The sequence below is a fragment of the Microcaecilia unicolor genome, chromosome 4, assembly GCF_901765095.1.
Source record: "Microcaecilia unicolor chromosome 4, aMicUni1.1, whole genome shotgun sequence".
NCBI lineage: Eukaryota > Metazoa > Chordata > Amphibia > Gymnophiona > Siphonopidae > Microcaecilia > Microcaecilia unicolor.
In genome coordinates, this window is record NC_044034.1 from 306,910,652 (window position 1) to 306,933,656 (window position 23,005).

Sequence of the window (23,005 nt, forward strand, 5' to 3'; positions counted from 1 at the left end):
ATAGCAAGCAACTCAAGTCCGATACTCTCATTTACAAAAGGCTCATTTTCAAAGCACAGACTTACAAAGTTACGCAGTAGCATATGCAACTTTGTAAGTCTATGTGCTTTGAAAACGAGCACCTAAACCTTTTCTCTTCCAAGATAATATTACCTTCAAACCCATAAGTACATAAGTAATGCCATACTGGGAAAAGACCAAAGGTCCATCGAGCCCAGCATCCTGTCCCCGAGAGTGGCCAATCCAGGTCAAGGGCACCTGGCAAGCTACCCAAACGTACAAACATTTTATACAAGTTATTCCCGAAATTGTGGATTTGAAATATTTACAACAAGGTATATAATACAAATATAATTGCAAAACCCATGCACACATATATACATACCTTTCAGGCAAAATTCTCAACCCTGCAGTGCAGAGAATATAAAGGGGAGTTTCTTTGTGTTTTTCACGGGGGATATGTTCTGCTGCAAACTTCAGAAGTGGAAATATGTAGTCACTGGCCTTTTCTGAATTGGTTGCAAATTCTGAGATGCCTAGAAAAACAAAGTAGTTGATAGTTACTCAGATTTTCTGGCACAAGTTGGGTTTCCTTTAAGGGCATAAGCTTGTATAATTATAATATGCTTTGAACACTATCCATATGCTTTCTCCTGAAATTCAAGTCTCAAGGCCAAATTCTAGCACATGTAACTAGCTGAACAAGAGAAGCAGTAAGTGTTCTAGTTCTGCAGGCCAGGTACACTGAAGAGTATATATCCTTTTATTAAAAAATAAAAGAGGAATTAGGATGACATTAATAGGGGCATTTTCGACAGGATGCTCAAATTGCAGAAAAAAAATGTTTACCAGAAAATGTTTAAAAATGCAAGTCCATAATGAAAGAAATAAACGTGTTCCGATATTTGAAAATGCACACAAAAAAAGGAAGCACTGCAAACATCAGATGTTTTGAGATAAACGTCTCCACCAATTGGAAATACACTATGCAACACGTGCAACGCTGGTATTGGTCCGTGTGTCAAGAAAACATCAGCAGCAATAGCTGCATGTTCGCTCCATGTGCGTACATTCAATTCAATTCAAAGTAGGTCTTATATACCGCTAAAATCCCTTTTTCCAGGGTTCAGTGTGGTTTACATCAATTAAATTACTTGACTAATAAAATGCAAAAACCCAGGATCCAAAGTAGGCAAATCCCAAAATTAGAGACTGACCGAATTTCAGTCTCGGTGTCAAAAATCAGTCTGAAATCCATGTTCAACCTTGTTTCAGTTACAGCTCAAGGTTATCAATAGAAATCAAACAAAATAAAACATGGAAAAGAAAATAAGATGATACCTTTTTTATTGGACATAACTTAATACATTTCTTGATTAGCTTTTGAAGGTTCCCTTCTTCGTCAGATCGGAAATAAGCAAATGTGCTAGCTGACAGTGTATATAAGTGAAAACATTCAAGCATTACTATGACAGTCTGACAGGGTGGGAGAATGGGGGTGGGTAGGAGGTATGCATGGGGACATCAAAGCATATCATTGATATTCTAACAGGATGGGTGTGGATAGGTGAGGGGTGGGGTGATCAACAGAGACATACAGCTTTATGGTTTATAATGGGCTAGGAACCCCAGATCCTTGTTAAGTCCTTTCTGTTGGGTGTTAAAATATTCAATCATTCTGACTTCAAAGGTCTTACGTTCTTGTATGGTTTTAAAGTTACCTTTCAGTATTCTCACTGTGAAATCACTGGTAGTGTCCTGGTTCTGTGAAGTACTGTCCCACCGGGGTGGGGGCCCTACTGGCTGTATTGTTCATGTGATGTCTATGTAAATTGAATCTTGTCTTAAGCATCTGGCCTGTTTCTCCAATATAGCATCCTTCGTTACATTTTTTACACTGAATGATATATACCACATTGGAAGATGAGCAAGTGAAAGATCCCTTTATGTTGAATATCTTTCCTTTGTGGATAACTGTGGGGTCCTGTGAAATATTTTGTAATAGTTTGCAACTGGATAAATTACAGGGACGTGTGCCCTTCTGTTCCTTTTCAGTCTGTGATGGAAATTTACTTCTGATTAGCTTGTGTTTTAAGTTTGGTGGCTGTCGGAAGGCCAGTACTGGTGGGGATGGGAATATCTCTTTCAGTAATTCATCCTCCTGGAGTATAGGTTGTAGATCTCTTATGATTTTCCTCAGTTTTTCCAGCTCTGGATTGTATGTCACTACAAGGGGGATTCTGTCTGTGGATTTTTTCTCCTTGTACTGTAGCAGATTCCCCCTGGGTGTTTTGAGGGAGGAGGCAATATTCTTGGAGATTATTTTGGGGTTGTAGCCTGTTTGAAGGATGCAGTCAGCACTTCACAGAACCAGGACACTGTACCAGTGATTTCACAGTGAGAATACTGAAAGGTAACTTTAAAACCATACAAGAACGTAAGACCTTTGAAGTCAGAATGATTGAATATTTTAACACCCAACAGAAAGGACTTAACAAGGATCTGGGGTTCCTAGCCCATTATAAACCATAAAGCTGTATGTCTCTGTTGATCACCCCACCCCTCACCTATCCACACCCATCCTGTTAGAATATCAATGATATGCTTTGTTGTCCCCATGCATACCTCCTACCCACCCCCATCCTCCCACCCTGTCAGACTGTCTTAATAATGCTTGAATGTTTTCACTTATATACACTGTCAGCTAGCACATTTGCTTATTTCCGATCTGACGAAGAAGGGCAACCTTCGAAAGATAATCAAGAAATGTATTAAGTTATGTCCAATAAAAAAGGTATCATCTTATTTTCTTTTCCATGTTTTATTTTGTTTGATTTCTATTGATAACCTTAAGAGTGGACTAACACGGCTACCACACTCCTCTAGTTACAGCTCAAAATGCCTGTGCAGTTTTGGGTGGAACTGAAACAATGGGCAGTCCTCAATCTCTCCCTCCTCCCAACCTCCCTGTCAAAAAGACCCCCTCCCCCTCTCAGACCCATCCCCTGGTGGCAGATCCCTCCCAAAGTGGCCAGAAGGATCAAACAGGGTCCCCCTGCCATCTCCCATCCAGCTGTAGGCCACATAGGCGTAGGTGTGTGCACACCCCCACATGTCCAACAACAGCTGTAACAATGGTCTCAACACGCAACAGAGCAGAGGTATGCTACCTCTCCAGTCAGTGCCTGGACCCATCTTGCATGCCAGTAGGAGACAACCCTCAGTAAGTGAACAAACAGATATCACATCAGTGGCTCCGGGTTTCCCTTTGATGTCATCTCATTGGTGCTATGGATCAGAGATGTCTCCCAGATAACAACCAGCATCCCCCAGCTGCCCGTCCCTGCCCACTGAGAGCCAGATGCAAGCCATGTAGGATGTGTCGATCTCAACTGCAAACCACCCACCTCTGGAAACGGCCGTCATGCCTGTCGCTGAGCCCACCCTTACAGCTACCCGAGGCCAGCTCCTGCACCAAGTCACAGCTTTGCGCAAAAACGTGCAGCAGGAGCTGGGAGACCTATGTAAGATACTGGCGCACATCCTCATAGAGCTGAGGATGCTCCGTGAGAAGCAGCGTAAGCCAGAATGAAGGCCATGGATCTATTTTTTGTTACACAGTTTGATATTTTATTTTTGTCACAAATACAATGTTCACAGTTATTTGCAAACAAAGGTTTATAGTGCCACTCTCTAAAAAATGTGAACTTTCTCTGTAATACGCAATGCTGACAACTGCTGTGGTTTAAATACTATTAGGCATACCCTGGGAAAGGGAGACTGTAGAACGAGGGGTGGGGAGGGAGACAAGGGAGAGAGGTGTCCAAAGGGCCCTCAGTATACACATTCAGAGCAGCTCCTCCTTAATGACAAGTGCACAACTAGAGAATTGCCCAATGGAGAGGGATCCATTGTGCCCTGCATCACAAGAAGGTCCAGTGGGACTTGAACCTGCCACCCCCAGGATCCCACACCGCACCCGAAACCATTATGCCATGCCTCCAATAGCTAGAAAAGGGGTGATAGAGAATTTGCCTCTGTAACGTTCCATGGTGCGACCTCACCTAGAGTACTGTGTTCAGTTCTGGTCATCGTAACTTAAAAAAGACACAGCGGAATTAGAAAAGGTTCAAAGAAGAATGACCAAAATGATAAATGGGATGGATCTCCTCTCATATGATGAACGGCTAAAGAGGTTGGAAAACAGACTGCTGAGGGGAGATATGACCGAGGTATACAAAATCCCGAGTCGTGCAGAACTAGTATTTTATTTATTAGGATTTATTTACCATCTTTTTGAAGGAATTTACTCAAGGCGGTGTATAGTAAGAATAAGTCAAGCATGAGCAACAGGCAATTACAACAGCAAAAACATTCAAATAACAATATAAAGTAGGCATAGTATACTACGAGGAGTATAAGCAAAGATGGAACATATAAGTAATTAAGAGAGTAAGAAGAGTTAGAAAGTAGGGTGACTAATTTAAAGAAAGTTGTACATGAGATCAGAGAGATGGTTAACATATAGATAGGTAAGAGGCGTTAGAAATAAGGTGACTGGTAGTAGAAGTGAAATTATTTTTTACTCTTTCAACAAGTACAAAAGAACAGGGGACACTCAATGAAGTTACATGGAAATACTTTTACAACAAATAGAGAAAATATTTTTTCACTCAACAAGCTCTGGAACTCGTTGCCGGAGGATATGGTAACGGCAGTTAGCATACCTGGGTTTAAAAAAGGTTTGGACAAGTTCATGGAGGAAAATCCATAGTCTTCAATTGAGAAAGACATGGGTAAGCCACTGCTTGCCCTGGAATTGGTAGCATGGAATGTTGCTACTATTTAGGTTTCTGCCAGGTATTGGCCACTGTTGGAAACAGGATACTGGGATACATGGACCATTGGTCCATGTATCCCGTATGGCTATTCGTATGTTATGGGCTGCCACAGCCAGCAATAGCCTTTAAACTTACATTGCCCACTCCAGTACCTGACACAGGTGTCAGGTACTGAAGGGGGGAAGAGCACTCATGACTGCAGTCTCCCTGTCCAGTCCCTTCTCCCAGTTCATGGCTGTAGGGCATCTGTGAGTAGGGCCTTTCCAGAGATGAGACCTTGGGCCAGTTATTCTCCTGAAAGGTCATAGGAGCACCCCAGTCAATCAGGTGGTGAAGAGATGCCCAAGGAATCTGTCTGAGAGACATGTGCAGGCTGAGCCCAGCCAATGTCCCTCTGGAGAGATGGGGGGAGGGTGGCCAGCTGAACTAACTAATACCATTCTCCCCATATGTAGCTACAGCAACTTGGGCATGAGAAGACAAAACAGTTCAGAGAAACAGTACTGTGGGTCACAGTATAGGTCTGACTGCCCATCTATAATCACCATTGCACTCTGTAGCCATTCTGTCGCCTAGGGATTCACAATATCTCTACATAATCTTATACCAAGCAAGCAACAGATATCTGGTCTGTGGGACATGTTGGAGTTAATGGAGCAGGATGGCTCAAGCATTTATGGAAACCAGCATGCTGGGTCCCCAGTCCAACTTTATGCTGGAGCCAAGTTCCAATCACAGGTGTCTCTTGACAACGAAAAAAGGTAGACCTTAGCACTGCCACCCCCAGGAAGGGGGCAGCAGCTACTAATGTTGGCCACATTTGGCCCACCTTAAGTATTACCATGTATGTCCCTCCACCCTGCAGACTCACACCCACTTGGCAGACTGCATACAGCTAATCTAACTAAAGGTATGTTGTCTTGCACTAGCTACCAATGTGGTACCAACCGGTAGGTTTCTTTTATCATTGCACAGACTAGAGTTTACACTGTGTTCAGCAACCCAGAGGGCAGGGGAGTAGTCTATGCATAGTGTGCACACTAAGGCCTTGCCCAGCACACTACCCCCCTCCCCAAACAAGCGCATGACCCTCCCACTGGAAGAGGTGAGGCCCCCCCCCCCCCCCAGAGGCAACAGAAACCCCAGACGGCAGGTGGCAATCAAGCAGGTCCTGCATGACCCTAGCAGCAACCTCAAGGTCTACTGAACATGAGGGCCAGGACAGGGATACAAGTACACGATACTGGACATTGTAAACCTCAATACTAGGAATAAGTAGCCATATGCCCCAAGCTTAATCAAGTTTACTACACAAATGGAGATATGGAGGACTGGCCAAAAAAACACAAGCCAGCTGAAGAGGGATGTGAAGCACAAAACTGGAAAAAAGCTGCCGGATGTGGACCCTGTGAACCTCAGCCCTGAGCAGCACATGGTACACAGACCCAGTTCCAGTGACTGCAACCCCTTTGTGCTGCTGCTGCTGCTGACCAGTGCCTGTGCTATATCTTGTCAGCAATCAGGCCCTGCAAAAAGCAAGAAGTCCTTTGTTAGCAGAAACAAGGAGCAGATGAGATCTCAGGTCATTTCCCTACCAGAAGGGGAAGGGTAGGAGAGTGGCAAATGGGGACTTGAGCTGGCTCTTGGCTCCCAGGGTTCAGCTGCCTGATGCTGTGGGGACAGAATGGAGAGCGTAAGAGTCAGTTTCCCAGGTGCTGAGGATACCATGCTGATAAGCCACCTCCCCCTTTAGGGACCCTCCCGCCACAGGCAGCAGGTTGTGTGGTTGGCCAACATATTCCTGGCACAAAATGTACAGCTGACTAACTACCGGTGCCAGAAGCTACAGCTGCTGCATGAGGTTGTGCAGGTTCAGCAGCAAAGGCTCCAAGCCCAAGAGGACTGCCTGCAGATGCTGCGTACCATGCAGAAGAGCTGAGATGCTAGGCACAATATGTGTCTGTAGCTTCTGGGGATCCATCAAGATCTCCACAATTACACTCAGGCTTTGTTTAGCACACTGCCCACTCAGAAGGTGTCTAATCCCCCCAGTGAAACTGGGGAGGTCACCATTCCAGCGGCACCACCCTCCACACCAGCGGCAAGTGGCATCAATGCTCACACCATCATCAGCATCACAGCAATAACCTCAGCTGCGGAGAAGCAAACGCCATCCAAGCACTGGCCGATGGGACTCAACCTGACCCCAGGTCAGTGGGTCAACCTTGAGGCCAGGTCTCTCAGGGCCATCATACACTGCTTTGCTGGGTTCTGGGCTCAGCAGCAGCTCAGTCACAGAGCCAACCAGGCGACCAGATTTCCAAAGGGCCAGCTTCAGCAACAGCAGCTGTGTCTACTAGCCGTTCTGAGGGCAGTGGCAGCCCCACAGGGGAGGACCCAGATACTATCTGCACTCCTTCAAGGCCTGAACCACCCCCAGAAGCTAGAGGGATGGGTAGAAGTGACCCCCAGAAGGGATGTAGAGGATGATATAGGGCTGTGAGCCAACTAATTACCATGATGTGGTGGTGTATGCTGGAGGGAGGGGAGAGTAGGGGAGGGATACAATGATGAGCACAAATAAATAATGTACTGAAAATTGGTCTGTATAAGTCTGTCTGCCACAGACCCCCAAGTTGGTATGGTCCCTGGTTAGCTCTGTGGGCAGGGGTTCATCCTCCTCTTGTTCTAGCTGCTGCTGCTGTGTCCTCTGGCTGGGGCAGTTTTCTTTGTGGTGCGAAGTTCTGCAGCATGCAACAGGCCATGAATATCTTGGCTATCATTTCAAAGAATGTAGAGGAGCCTCCCTCTCCCAGGAGAAGTCGAGACATCTGAATCTGTTTTTGAGCTGGCCAAAGCTGCGCTCAACAATGACACGGGTGGTCTTATGGCTCGTTATAATCCTCCTCCACCTCATTTTGGGGGTGGATGTTGGAGTCATTAGCCAGGTTTGCTGGGGTTAGCCTCCATCACCAGTGGGGGGAGAAGGAATCACAGACAAAGGTGTCTATTTGTATGTGGACCTTGTGGAGTGCAGGCCATGGGTGTGTGTTCAGGGGGTATCTTGAGGGGAGGGAGGGTGTTGACTTAAGGGAGGTAAGTGGGTATGGGGGTTGGAAATCCCAGTACTGCTTATCTAGGAGCCAGCTGGCCCCAATCTCCCTTAGTCAAACCTGTGGTAAATTCCAGAATGCTGCAGAATATATGTATCATGGGTGGATCCCAGGTAGCAAGTACACACGTCCACAATCTCCCCCTGGGCATCACACACAACCTGCATGTTCGTGGAGTGATATGATTTTTCTATTCCTATAGGTCTCAAGGGCCCGGGGGGGGGGGGGGGGGGGGGGCAGCCCTCGATTGCGACGTGTGTGCAGCTGATGCTGCCAATGACTGAGGGGAAATGGTCTACAGCACAGAACTGAGCCATGCTATTCTGGAGGGCCTGGGCGGTAGTGGGGAAGGTAATATAGTGTGAGCTAAGGCTGAGGAAGCCATTGAGGAACTGGGCAAGACAGTTTAGAGATGGCAGGCTGGGTGAGGCCTGCATTGACTGCTAGCACTGACTAAAATGTCAGTGGCAAAAAAGGCGAGGCAATGACCTTAAGGTGGACTGGCACTGGATTATTTCTGCATGTTGTGGCCTAGAGGAAGGGTTTAGCTGCTGACACAGGTGTTGTATGGCAGCCCTATCAAAGTGTTACCTAGTAAGACATTGCTGGTCAGTGAGATCTATGAAGCAGGTCCTGGGCCTAAATATTCTGGGATAGGGGTATCTCCTCCTGGGTCTCCCCTCCAAGCTCTCATCCACATTCAGCAAACCGTCAGCCACAACAGCATTCAGCGCATCCAAGATTGATGTGTAGGAGTCCTACCACCACAGATGCATCCCACTAAGCCCAGTAACACCACTGTCACTCCTCCACCTATTACACACAGTAAGACCCAGCACCCAGCATTCACTTTCCCAGCAGCAGTAAGCAGTCGTCAAAAAAACAGCAGCAGCAGCAGCAACACAGTCTCTCCCTGCACCAGCACACAGTCCTCACACAAACAGCAGCGACACAAGGCACAGTGACAGACTGGAAGTGGACAAAAAGAGGAACAATGAGAAACAGAAGACAAATGGGTAAGGAGTTTGAAACGGGAGGTGTGGGGGTGAGGTACAGTTCAAGGGATGGGTGTGGGCAAGGACATGAGGTGGTGAAACACAGAGGAGGCAACGCAGGAATATAAGAGTCCAAAAGGTTCAGACTGGGGCAAACAAGCAAAGGTACCAGACCACTCAGCAATTCTCTACTCTTTTTCACAAGCCTACAATTCTACCTCTTCATTTTCCAACTCAGCAAAATCACAAATGGGTCCAAAGACAAGTTTGGTCTTAAGCTAGTCACTTTTAAAGCATGTCTAAATTAGGATGTTTTTCATTCTGGCACAAGGAAATTGCTTTCCAACCTGTTATCACAAAAAAAAAATAAAAAAACAACGTACATCACATAACACCACCCATCTCAAGCCCACAATATATCCACTCAAAACATTTTTTTTTCTTCCAGCGATTCTTTCAGCAATTCTCCACTCTTTTTCACAAGCCTACAATTCCACCTCTTCATTTTCCAACTCAGCAAAATCACAAATGGGTCCAAAGACAAGTTTGGTCTTAAAGCTAGTCACTTTTAAAGCAGGTCTAAATTATTATGTTTTTCGTTCTGGCACAAGGAAATCGCTTTCCTACCCGTTATCACACACACACACAAAAAACCCTACATAACACCACCCATCTCAAGCCCACAATACATCCACTCTCAAAACATTTTTTTTCTTTCAGCAAATATCAAACTTCTATGGTTTAAATATGAGAAACACATCTATCTGCTCCTTATTCCATTTTTTTTGCACCTTTTTTTCTTTTGATTATGAACCCCTAAATCTCAGCAAGACATGACTAGAATGTAGTAAAGATTTACAGCTTTTTTCTGCCCCGCCAGCAGACTGGATGGTATTACTGAGGTCAGGTTAGCACAGTAAATGACAGACAAAACAGCACATCCAGACTAAGACGTTCCCCGTTTGTCGCTGCCATTGCAGTCAGCTTACCTCGTGCTTCCAAAAAGGTGCTAATTCAGTCCTTTTACTGCTGTTTTCTACTGAACCGCTGCTCTGAGAGGGCCACCCCAGTGCTTCATTATCATCCTCTTGCCACTAGGAATTCCCCTTTGAATTGCGTTACTGGTTTGTTCCCTCCACCTTCCTGTAGGAAGCCATTCCAGGTTTTCAACCCTTTTCCAAGAAAAAATTGTTTACAAAGCTTTGTTTCCGAGTTGACCCGCTTGGAGCTTCATATCATGACCTTTTGTTCAACAGTCTTCCTTCCTTATACAACTATATTCTGAAATATATGTATGTCCTCCCTCTGAACCCCAGTTGCAGCTCTAATGGGGGCAAAATACACAGGTGTCTGTACAAAAGGTATAGAGGGGGAAGGCGAGGTAGCTTGCAAGAAGTGGTAACTGCAACCCTAAAATGATAGCCGGGGGGTGGGGGGGGCAGGCAGGCAGGAGAAGCCTGTATAGAGCTGAAGTTACAACCTTAACCACCTTACCAAGCACACTGGATCAGCCATTTCAGTCTTTACTTGAGGCCCTAAAAATATCGTAGTAGGTGATATCAAGTGTCATCTCATATGGCGTTTGCATTCTGGTCATCTTTCTTTGGACCACCTAGAGAAGAAGAGCTTCCTAAACTGTGGGTCAGGACCCAAATAAAGTCACAAAACCTGCTTTTGGGGTCACGACCTGGTGGGCTCTCCACAGGTTTATCATTATTCTATATCTCTAAGGGGGTCACACAATTTCAATTGGTTGCAATCAGGGGGTCACGGGCACAAAAGGATTGGGAAGCACTGACCTACAGCCTCTCTATCCTTTCTGAGATATGACCTCCAGAACCCTTTAAGTAGGGCTTCACTAAACCTGTACAGCAGCATTATCACTATCTATTAGTTTTTGCTGTTATGCCTCTCTACGCAGCTTAGCATTTCTCTGCCTCTAGGAACTGTCTTACCTTTCTCCTGGTCGGTGCACATCAGCTTCTCATACCCCTATGTCTCTTTTGGCTTCCTGCACCCCCAAATGTACAAATATTTAACCACTCCTCAATCATTCTCATTCTAGCTACTACTTCAAGAATGTCCATTCTTGCAACTCTTAATTTCACCTGTAAGAAGAAATGTTTCCCTTTAACTGTTCCTCAGTATTGCTCACAATGAGCCTCCTATGCAGGAAAATATCAAAAGCTTTGCGGAAATTCAAGTAAATTATACTAAACATATGTCCTTGATGTAATTCTCTAGTCAGCCAAAGTCAACCAGATTCATTTGACACAAGCTACCTGTAAAATCATCCTGTTTTGGATTCTGCAATACACTAGACTGAAGACAGTTCACTATCCTTTCCTTCAACAGAGATGCAATTTTTCCCATCACTGAGGAAAGATAACCCACCTCTAATTTCCAACCTCTTTGTGAGGGAGTGGGTGGTACAAGGCAGGGTTTCTTTAAGGATGCTCCCCCACCAAGGCTGAAACTGAGCAACCTTAAGGCAGGAAACAGCTCCAGGGGTGCAGAGCTTAAGCAAAGAGCAGGAAGTTAAAACCTTCTGGCAGAACAGGACAGGGAACAAGGATCCTCCCAGGGTATTCCGGCTTGGCTGCAGTACCTGAGGAGTTCCAGGAAGAGGAATGACCTTAGCTCAGATGCTTACACCCTATACTTTAAGAAGCTTCAAGTCTATGCCTCCAGGGATTGTGCGAGAGGTAATTGAAGACTTCCAAAGGTAGACCAATTATTCCTTGGCTACTGAACTATGGAGCCACATCAGGGACAGACTACTGAAACTGTGACTGTGCTTGAAGAGACTTTAGTAGAAGTACCAAGCCTTTGAGGAAACAGGTCTGGTTATTTTCCTTGCGTAAATTTTTGACTTCTAATCTACCTGCAACCTTTTGTGAGGTCCTGCAGTCAGCTGCTAATCCATGCTACCACACTCCTCTTTGGACAATTACCCTTTTTCAGTCCCAGGGAACCATTTCCATTTCAGGGAGAGGTAACAGGTATGCCTTTATGCTATGTAAATGAGATGTTTTGTTGTGTCATTATAGAAGACTGTCCACGCCAACTTCATTCAACCATCTTCCTGAACACATTATGGAAAAAGGAACAGAGCAAAACAGCACACACAAAAACTCGAGGAATTAAATACATGCAGCTTTGATGCCTGATAGGTTTCTGATAAAATTCAATTCTAAATGAGAGCTGGCCACTGTTTTAAAAGAGAACCTGATCAGCCTCTTCTGACAACTAACCTGCCCTAGGAATAATCACTCTCTCCACATGTCCCTCCTGCAATACGTAGGTCAGGCTTCAGAAAATGGAGGAATTCCATCTGAAAACACCTCATTTATAACAATTAGCAGAAAGGCATACCTGCGTACTCTCTTTTAACTGACGGCAAAGTCAGTGATTTTTGTGTGGTTTCACCTGATCTTCCGCATATTCCTTTATGGGAGATCCAAAGGCTCAACCTATTTATCTTGTCAGTAAAATCCTTAAACCCAGTCAGCAAAATGGAGGAGGGATTCCACTTTGCAAGCCAACCATGAGGAGCAACTTACAGAACGCTGCATTTACTCTGTAAAAGGACCATTTGCACAGAGGCTGCTGAAATAAATGTTTCAAAAATAAATTTGAAAAAAGCCAAACAAGTATGATTAATGTGAATACACGTCTCAAACTTATAATTCTAAATTATGATTGATGCTAAAATTTACAATGGTAACATAACACTTTTAAAATGCTTTTCAACAGGTGAGCACAATTCAATGCTGAAAAGTCAACTAGAATCCTTTTGTTCAACGCACAAGTACTGAAGTCTGGAACTTCATCCATTCTTCTTTTTAACTAAAGCCTGCCTTTTTGGCCCAATACATTTTACAACCACATCTATCAAACTGGGGAACATGCACCTTCACCATGGATGGTTAGGTACTATAGTTTCCGATACCTGGCTGTGAAGTAAAGACAAGGAGGTGACACAGAAGACAATAAACCTCAAAATAGCCAAGTCTAAATTTCTCAATCTGAATTTTTCTTTTTTTTAATTTGTAATTATTCCACTCAAAATGTCCAGAAAATACAAAGTATAATGATACAGGTCACAGACGCAACATGTTAGTATATCTGGACACATCAGCTGTAAACATTTTCTAACTTAAACATAAGCCTCCTCCCCCGTCCTCAATCCCCACATTGTCAAAGGGCTCAAATCATAGCCTGATTCTTCAGGTTCTTAGGGTACTTAAATCTTCATGTATTGGCAGCAGAAGACTACAGCTGCTGAAAGCTATGCTCCTTTTCTTGTAAGTTGTATGTTATATCACATATGTCCGAGGCTTTGTCCAACTACCCTAATCTGAAGAGAGGGGAGTTTGAACTGGGGGGGGGGGGGGGGGGGTTCCGAACTGTCCTTCCATCTCTTAACTGAATTATTATATTGCTTGCAGGAGAACTGGATAAGCTTTTGGATTTGCACCAGTCCCTCCCCCACCAAGCACACAAATGGCACATTGTAATGTAAGATGTACCGCAGTCATTAATAGAATTGTTCTTTAGAGGTCAGTCCAGTAATATCTGAACAGCCTCACCATATATGATCAAAGACCCCTCTCATTACCAGGGCTGTGGAGTCAGTACACCAAACCTTTGATTCTGATATTAGGCTTTAAATTATTTGTTCTGGATCTAAAGTACTGGTAAATATAACTTACAAAGATATAAGTACTTCTCCATCAAAACCCAAAAGATCAGGGTGTTTATAAAAACTTCATCTACTTAAGGTTTGCAAGTGTAATTCCTATAATACCCCAAAATATCCAAATGTAAATTTCATTTTTCTTCAAATCGAGCACATCATCACATAAAATGAAATTTACACTTGGGCATTTTTGGTTGGTGTAGGTTTCTGAGCATTTTTGGTACAGAGAGCACAATGCCACATTTCACAAATCTTAGTCTGGTTGATCTGTTGTATGCTACCTAAGTTCCCGTCATGTCCAAGATCTCAGTAGAGTTATTGTCACGTGAAAAGGCACTGCATTAGCAAAGAAACTGGGCAGACTAGCCAGACCTGTTCCTGCTGTCAGTGTAGAATATGCTTCTATAGGGTTTAATTCATTTAAATAAATGCATAGATAAAAATATGAAAAGTGCAAACACAAATTGTGCTAAAAAGGCATCCTTAGGAGAATAACACAGTTACAAAAAAATCACTGTTTTCTTATGTCTTTTTCTGTACAGTTTTCCTGCTGTATCCAAGCTTCCAGAGAAATATTTAAGATTTAGCCCCACACAGACTCCAGGAGAGACAATCCTACATAATAAAAAGCACCTCCAACGTTCTGAAGCTGACTCTGTGGCAGTGTACGGTTTGTAAGTCTGTCATTCAGCGTTTCATTGGCTCTCACTGTCTGCAACGCCACAAGAACGAGGACCCAATGAACGCCCAAACCCGCCTGCCCGGACCGTCATTGCCACACAACACAAACCCATGGTGGAGATTCTCCTCTCACTCCTGCCCCCCCTCCAGGCACCTACCGATTCTCCGTCGCTCCTTTGAAAGCCCTGCCCGTCTGTAGCCTTCCCTTCCAGTTCGTTCCCTCAGAGTCCTGCCCTCGCAGAAAGAGGAAATAACGTCAGAAGGCGGGACTCACAGGGAACGAACTCGAAGGGAAGTTACAGATGGGCAGGGCTTTCAAAGGAGCGACGGAGAATCGGTGGGTGCCTGGGGGGGGGGGGCAGGGGAGAGAGGAGACTCGCTGGGTGGCTGGAGAGGGGGGGCAGGGGAGAGAGGAGAATCGCTGGGTGCCTGGAGGGGGGGGCAGGGGAGAGAGCGCTGCGTACGCTTTGTAGCGCTATAAAAATGCTAAATAGTAGTAGTAGTAGTAGAGAGGAGACTCGAAGGGTGGCTACAGGGGGGTCAGGGGACAGAGGTGAATCGCTGGGTGCCTGGAGGGGGAGCAGGGGAGAGAGAAGCATCGCTGAGTGGCTGGAGGGGGGCAGGGGACAGAGGAGACTCTCACTCTCTGTCACACACACACACTTGCACATTCACTGTCAAACACACTCTGTCAAACATACACACTCCGAGGAAAACCTTGCTAGCGCCCGTTTCATTTCTTTCAGAAACGGGCCTTTTTTACTAGTTCTATTCTATTTTAATCTATTCCGTAAGGTTTCTTTCGGATTCAATGCAGATTACATAACAAGAAGTCTTCCAACAGAGGAGAATTATAATCAAATATCACAATACTATATCAGAAAACAAATATGTTTTTAAGTCTTTCTGAAAGGAATGATAAGAATTATTTGCCTTATCCATTAAGGAAGATAATTCCATTATTTTCATTCCCTCATTGTTTCAAACGGATATTTTTAACAGATGGATAATCTAATTTCAATTTCTACAAACAGCAAGTAGTAACGTGTTTTAAGAATTTTAAGACTTTGAATAAACCTTTTAAAGCATTGCCCATATAGGGACTTAAAAATTAAACAAGCTATTTTAAATTCTATTCTCGATTTTACTGGAAGCCAGTACAGCCTCTTCAATAAAGAAGATGCCCTCTCAAATCTTCCTAGTGTAAAAATTATTCTTGTAGAAGTATTCTGAAGTAATTGTAGTTATTTTCTGTAATTTAACTGTAACCTCACAATATAAGGTATTACAGTAATCTAAATGAGAAAGCAAAATTGACTGTACAGTAGTTTAAAACTTTGGATACTGAAAGAGCAAATTGTCCATAGTTGTCTTAAATTTAAAAAATAATTTTGTTGTCAGATTTGTGAATGGGCTGGGTCGGCATTTACTGCACAGGCAGCTGCTAGCAAGGCTTTGTGGGGGGGGGGGGGGGTAGCATGGTAACTTAATAAATGTCATGCTAACAGCGTTACAGCATGCTATTTAGTGCAAATCCTTATGAAACAATGAAAGCAGAATCATTTCTAATATGGAGAGGCATATAAACAGCTTCACAATCATTACAATTATTCTCATGTCATACCTGGTTTAATTTTCATAACCACTGCATTACTGTTCTGGTCTCTCATTTGTTTGATGTCCAGCAGGTCATGTGGGTTTCCATTGTGTTTTGGCCAGCAGTAGACAAAGATTCGAGAGCCACTACTGCCACAGTCCACCACAATACCGTAATTCAGGTTGGGGTTGCTGGTATCGGTGGCCTCCATATCAGTTACTCGTGCAAGGTACCTGGTGGTTTAAAAAGCAACTTTTGACCTTTAGATGCCATCTCTTTGCCAGGTGGCAAAGTCATTTCAAAATCTGTGCATCATTTACAACACATGGCAAAAAATGATGTTTGATTTAACGGAAAACATAAGAGTAGCCATACTGAGTCAGGCCAATGGTCCATCTAGCCTAATATCCTGCTTCCAACAGTGGCCAATCCAGGTCACAACTACCTGGCAGAAACCCAAATACCAGCAATGTTCCATGCTACCAATCCCAGGGCAAACAGTGGCTTCTCCCATGTCACTAACAGACTATGGACTTTTTCCTCCAGGAACTTGTCCAAACCTTTTTGAAACCCAGATACGCTAACCACCTGTTACCACATCCTCTGGCAACGCGTTCCAGAGCCATTTCCTTCAATTTGTTTTAAAAGTATTTCCATGTAACTTAATTGAATGTCCCCTAGTCTTTGCACTTATATAAATGAGTTAAAAAAAGATTCACTTTTACATGTTTTATACCATTCAGGAGCAAAACTCTTCAAAATGATTTCTCTGGCTTTTACTATACTGTGATCTGAAGATCAGCCACAGACACTGCACAAATAAACTTGTACCAAGGATTGGTTCGTCAATCAAATTATTTCTTTGGCCAATATACCCCCTGCCTCTAAACTCATACAGCAGAATAGTAGTTGGATTGTTACACCAGGACAAAAAGTTTTAGTTGAAATTTATTTTAGTAATATAAACAAAACAAAGAACATGTTAACATTATGCATAGTTGATACATGGTCAAACTTGAAAATAAACATGTTCTTTCCTTTTAAAAAAGTATTCTGTGTGTTTTATATTTAATGATCCCCTTAACCTAATCATGAACTTAGGCAAGAAGCCTTGGGTCCTTTTACGAAGGTGCACTGAAAAATGGCCTGTGGTAGTGTTGGCGCGGTTTTGGGTGCGTGCCGATCCTTTTTTTCGGTGTGCCTGTAAAAAAGCCCCCTTTTAAAATTTTTGCCAAAAATGGATGCGCGGCAAAATCAAAATTGCCGCGCGTCCATTTTGGGCCTGCGACCTTACCGCCAGCCATTGACTAGCAGTAAAGTCTCATGTGGTAACCGGACAGTAATGACCTACGTGCACCAAATGCCACTTGGCACACTTCCGATACGCGGGACCGAAAATATTATTTTTTGGATATGTGCCAAAAATAAAAATACCGCAAGAGCCACGCAGTAGCTGGGTGGTAACTCCATTTTGGCACGCGTTGGGCCTTATGCAACTTAGTAAAAGGGCCCCCTTATTTCTTATAGCCTCCTACCCCAACAACCAATTACCCAACAGACCACCTCCAAATTTTTCCCCCTATCCCTATATTTCCCTCCCCCCAAATCTAACTGAACGCTAAAGGGATCTGAACCCAGACAAAGTTTTAAAATGAAAGCAAAAATGTACATTTGTACTCAGTTTATGATTCTTAGGTGCCTCATGGCAAGTTAAAAACACACTACTGGTGGTATCCCAGCTCAGATTTGGCTCATCAGAACAGTAAGACATGCTAACAGCTGATAAAATACAGTCCAAGAAAGCAGAACCCCACCTTGGTAGCAAAGCAGTGTTTGAAGCAGAGTTCTGTGTACTTCATTGTAAGAGGCTCATTTTTGGAAAAATGCATATCACAACAGTAAGCCCTTGTTAAAATCAGAAAACAAATTCCTTAAAAACAAAGTCAATGAAATGTACATTGAAATTATGGCAACCATGGAGCAAATGCAGAAAGAGACAAACCTTATAACAAAATAAAAAGAAAGAGTAACTCATTCTGGGCATAATTTTATGAAAGCTTTTCCATGTGTAGAGCCTGTTTTACAAGCGGAAAGCTGTTTTTACAGAACTATGCAGCCATATATAAAAATGTAAGGCCTCTTATCAAGTCACACTAGCTGCTCCCGATGCAGTAATGCAGACAAAGCCCATTCACTCTGAATGGGCTCCGTCGGCACTGCCACACAGCTTGATAAAAGAGGACCATAAATATGCACCCCAAGATTGCAGATTTATTAGTGCAAGTATTTCAAGGGTGGCGAAGCAAGGACAGAATTGAGCTGTATGCAAGTATTTTATGAAATATGCAAGGTTTTAAAATGCACATGTAAATCTGTCAACTAGCTGGGGTAGCTCGGTATAGCTATTGTATAAAAGGTGCACAGGCCCTGTTTCGCCTTCACAAAACGGGTTCTTCCTGCACTTTCCGCATAGGCCTCCTCGGTGTCTAAAATTACTAATCCATTAAGATTTTTCTTATGCAACTTATCTTAACCCTAAAATCAACTATACATATTAAGTATGCAGCCTCTAAAAAAAACAGTAATAATAATTATATGCTAGTGGGTTTAGGGCGCGCTAAACGCTAGAGATGCCCATAGAAATATATGGGAGACTGTTTAGCGCGTGCTTATTTTTGGCATACGCTAAAACACTAGCGTGCCTTTGTAAAAGGACTCATTAATTTTGGGAAACATGAGACAGATTTAGGGCCCTTTTACTAAAGCTCAGCGCACACTAACAGACATTAGCTTGCGCTAAATGCTGCACATCCTATTTCATATTTATTAGGATTTATTTATTTATTTTATTAAGATTTACTTATGGGCCACATGGCACTTAGCGCACACTAATGTCTGTTAGTGCAAAATAAGCACTAGTAAAAGGGCCTTTTAGTTACTAAAAGGGCTGTACCAAATATTTGCATTTGAATTGACCCCAAATAGTGCCCTAAATATATTATTCGTATTCAGCTGAATTGTGATTTCAATTCGAATATGAATAATCCAGGGCTTTACTGTGCTAAAACCTCTGCTGAAATAAACACTTGATCTCTGATTTCACACTGCTTCTTTTATTATGTTATGTTAAAGCTCGATGCCCATTATATGAATTTGGACAAATAGCAGAATACACTATTTGGTACAACTCCAATTATTAACTCCAAATCCAACTCTCACATACTCATAGAGCAGCAATATATGACAATAGTATCAGTATTTAAATTCCATTTCACAAGCTGCTATTGCAAACTCACCTGTGATATTTTCTCTCTCTGAATGACAGTTCATATTTATTTCGTATGACGATGAGAGAGTAGAACAGCAGAAAAAAAGCAGCAGCAATAATCCCAATAAGGATAATTTGTTTTACAGTTGTGTTCAATACTCGAGGGCAACCTGCCAAGGACAGACTGAAGTGCCAGGAGGCAGGAAAGAGGCAGGAGATACTAATTCTGAAATTCAGAAAGGAGGGGAACTTAGTATTTATATATGAACAATTTGCTAATGTAGGCCCATAAAAAAGAGAGCGAGACAGGGCCTGGTTCCATACAGCATGCAAGCAAAGAACTGCACCAATACACAAAGGGGTCCTTTTACTATACTGCGCTAACAAATTAGTGTGCGATAAGTGCCAAGCAGCCCACAGGTACACAATGGGCTGCACAGCATTTGGTGCGCACTAATCATTAGCGCATAAGAACAGCCATATTAGGTCAGACCAATGGTCCATCTAGCTCAGTATCCTGTTTCCAACAGTGGTCAATTCAGGTCACAAATACCTGGCAGAAACTCAATTAGCAGCCAACAGAAGCAGTGGTTCCCCATGTCTGTCTCAGTAGCAGACTATGGACTTTTCTTTCAGGAACTTAACAAACCCTTTTTTAACCCCAGATACACCAACCACCGTTACCACATCCCCTGGCAACGAGTTCCAGAGCTTAACTGTTCATTGAGTGAAAAAAGTATTCCCTTCTATTTGTTTTAAAAGTAGAACCATGTAACTTCAATGAGGAGCACTTTTACTAAGCCATGGCAAAAAGTGGCTGCGGCAGTATGAATGTGTCTTTTGGATGCACACCGGGCCAGTTTTTGCCGCGTCCTGGAAAAAGGGTCTTTTTTTTTTAAGGGACAGGAAAATGGACATGCGGCAGCCTAAGACCTTACTGCCTCCCACCGACTTAGCGATAAGGTCTCATGTGTTACCACCTGGGCGGTACGCATGCAGCGCACGTCCACTGCCGGGTGGACATACACTGCATGCGTACCGTCCAGGTGGTAGCACGTGTTTTCTACCACATGTTTTCAGTGTATGCCAAATTCAGAATTACTGCCCAGGGCACGCTGTAGCTGGGCGGTAATGCCAATTTGGCGTGTGCTGGACAGGAATAGGCCCTTACACACCTTTGTAAAAGGGCCCTCAATTGTCCCCTGGTCTTTGCTCTTTTTGAAAGAGTAAAAATATTGATTAATTTTCACCTGTATTACACCATTCAGGATTCTCTAGCCATCGATCATATCTCCCCCTCAGCTGTCCCTTTTCCAAGGTGAAGAGTCCTAACCTCTTCAGCCTTCCTCATATGAAAGGAGTTCCATCCCCTTTATCATTCTGGCTGCTCCTTTGAACTTTTTCTAATTCTACTATATGTTTTTTGAGATACAGCGACCAGAATTGAACGCAATACTCAAGATGAGGTCTTGTTATGGTATAAGCCAATCATCAGAATTTAATGTATATCTTTTTTGAGATACAGCGACCAGAATTGAACGCAATACTCAAGATGAGGTCTTGTTATGGTATAAGCCAATCATCAGAATTTAATGTGTAGCATGATGTTGTGTTGGATCAGATACATATATATACACCAATATATTTGTGCAGCTTTTAAAAATATATATATTTGACACTGCAGCAGAACTGGCTTTCATTCCAAAAGCCCTCTTCCCTCTCCCTTTGGGGAACATTAAAAAAACATTTAAAAGACATTTAAGAGACAAAAGGGTATTGTGCTTCAAAGAGAAATAAAACTCTCCCACCTAAAAAGACTGAACAAAAGCATGACTAAGGTGGATACTTGAAGAATCACATAGACATCTCCACCAGCAGACAGATAGTCTGGAGAAAGCATAACTCCAGCTATTGATAACAAAGACTTCAGAGGGGAAACCATAAACAAGACATTTGATTGTCAAAGGTATACCTGCCCCTCCCATCAGCTTTCAGACATGTGCAGGAAGGAAGGACTTGTAATGTGTATCTGCTCCAGAGACTGAGCAGGAAGCCTTTTTACATCAAAAGACCATTTGTCAGCAAGATCAAGACAGCAAGTCTTGTGATGTCATAAGACATGAGACCAAGATACCATAATGCTACGCAAGTTATCCAGTGCAAACCAGGAAGCAGGTGCTGGGACTCTGTGATCATATCCTCCTGCAGCTTGCAAGATATAAAAGCAAAAGCTGTTTCCCCAAGATTGAGATTCTCTTCAACTGCAAGCAACTCAGATCCACTCACTGCAGAAGCCCTCCTGTCCTGAACATGTACTTACTTCATGCTGTTCATACTATGTAACAAGGACTTGTAAGTAACATAACTTTTGATCTAGACCTGCTACCTTGCCTTACTTAAACACAGATTATCTGTAATGATCTCTTAAAACCTACCTCTCGTGTGCAATTGTATATTAAATCAACCTTTTTGAAGCTAAAAATACGGTCTCTTTGTGTTCTGAGTATATGGTATCTTTTATATATACTTAATTTAATCTATTGCAATTATCACCTTTGGTGATTGGTGGAGAAATTAATATCCTAAAACTTATAAATACAGCACCTGCTCTTAAATTATAAACAGTAGCGAGTGCTCTAGAGCTCTTTTCCCCAAGTAAATCATTTCTTGTAACAGTCTTAACATGGAAAGACACAGAGGCACTATAATATTCTTGGTCTTATATTCCATCCCTTTCCTAATAATTTATTTATTTGTTGCATTTGTATCCCACATTTTCCCACCTCTTTGCAGGCTCAATGTGGCTTACAATACATCATGAATAATGAGAATACATGAGAAAGTATACATTTAGTAATAGCAGAAGGATTTTGGGTAACATGATGATAAAACATGGTAGTATTTTAACAAGCAAACATATACCTTGGAGGAACGGAGAAACAGGGGTGACATGATATAGACGTTCAAATATTTGAAAGGTACTAATTCACAAACAAACCTTTTCCAGAGACGGGAAGATGGTAGAACTAGAGGACATGAGTAAAGGTGAAGGGGGGCAGACTCAGGAGTAATATTCATAGACCGTTATTAAATGGACTTGGGGAAAATCCACTATTTCTGGAATAAGCAGTATAAAATGTTTTGTACTTTTTTGGGCTCTTGCCAGGTATTTGTGATCTGGATTGGCCACTGTTGGAAACAGGATGCTGGGCTTCCTAGCATCCTGTTTGCTTTTTTGGCTGCCACCACACACTGAGCAAAACATTTGAGCATATTGTCAACAAAGACACATAGATCTTTTTTTTGGGTGCTGACTCCTACCGTGGACCCTAGTATCAGGTAACTATGATTTGCATTATTCTTCCCAATGTGCATCACATTGCATTTGTCCACATTAAATTTAATCTCCCATTTGGATGCCCAGCCTTCCAATTTCCTAAGTAACAGGATCCCAAAGTCACTAAAGAAAAAACTTGTTCATTGAAGAACAATGATTCATCATGCAATAAACTCGACATGGCCACATTTCATTTATCTTGGCAGTGTGGAGAATTGTTCTTAGAACCTAAATGTGATCCAAACAGCAGTTTGGTGCTTTAGTGGATATTTCATTTTGGAGAAGCCACTACATTCTTTTTTTCATATAGCAATAATTCATGTGATTTGTCCACATATGAACCCTGATGCAGCCACTATACGTGAAATATGGCCACATCAGGTTTCTTGCATGAATCATCATTCTTCAGCAAACAAGCTATTTTAGGGGTCCTTTCACTAAGCTGTAGTAAAAAGTGGCCTTAGCGTACCC

General features: G+C 42.9%; 1 protein-coding gene across 4 annotated transcripts in view; it reads right to left on the minus strand.

Annotated features, from left to right (window-relative positions):
- The window catches only part of ENTPD4 (ectonucleoside triphosphate diphosphohydrolase 4), a 54,765-nt gene that overhangs the window by 26,902 nt on the left and 4,858 nt on the right, over positions 1–23,005 (minus strand). For 3 of the 4 annotated variants that reach the window (XM_030201816.1, XM_030201814.1, XM_030201815.1), the window contains exons 3-5: positions 19,226–19,423; positions 15,957–16,162; positions 386–536 (exon numbers count right to left, since the gene is read on the minus strand). In XM_030201816.1, the coding sequence (XP_030057676.1) occupies positions 386–536; positions 15,957–16,162; positions 19,226–19,423 (555 nt within the window). The remainder of the gene's footprint in view (positions 1–385; positions 537–15,956; positions 16,163–19,225; positions 19,424–23,005) is intronic. The other variant, XM_030201817.1, reaches the window with a different exon arrangement.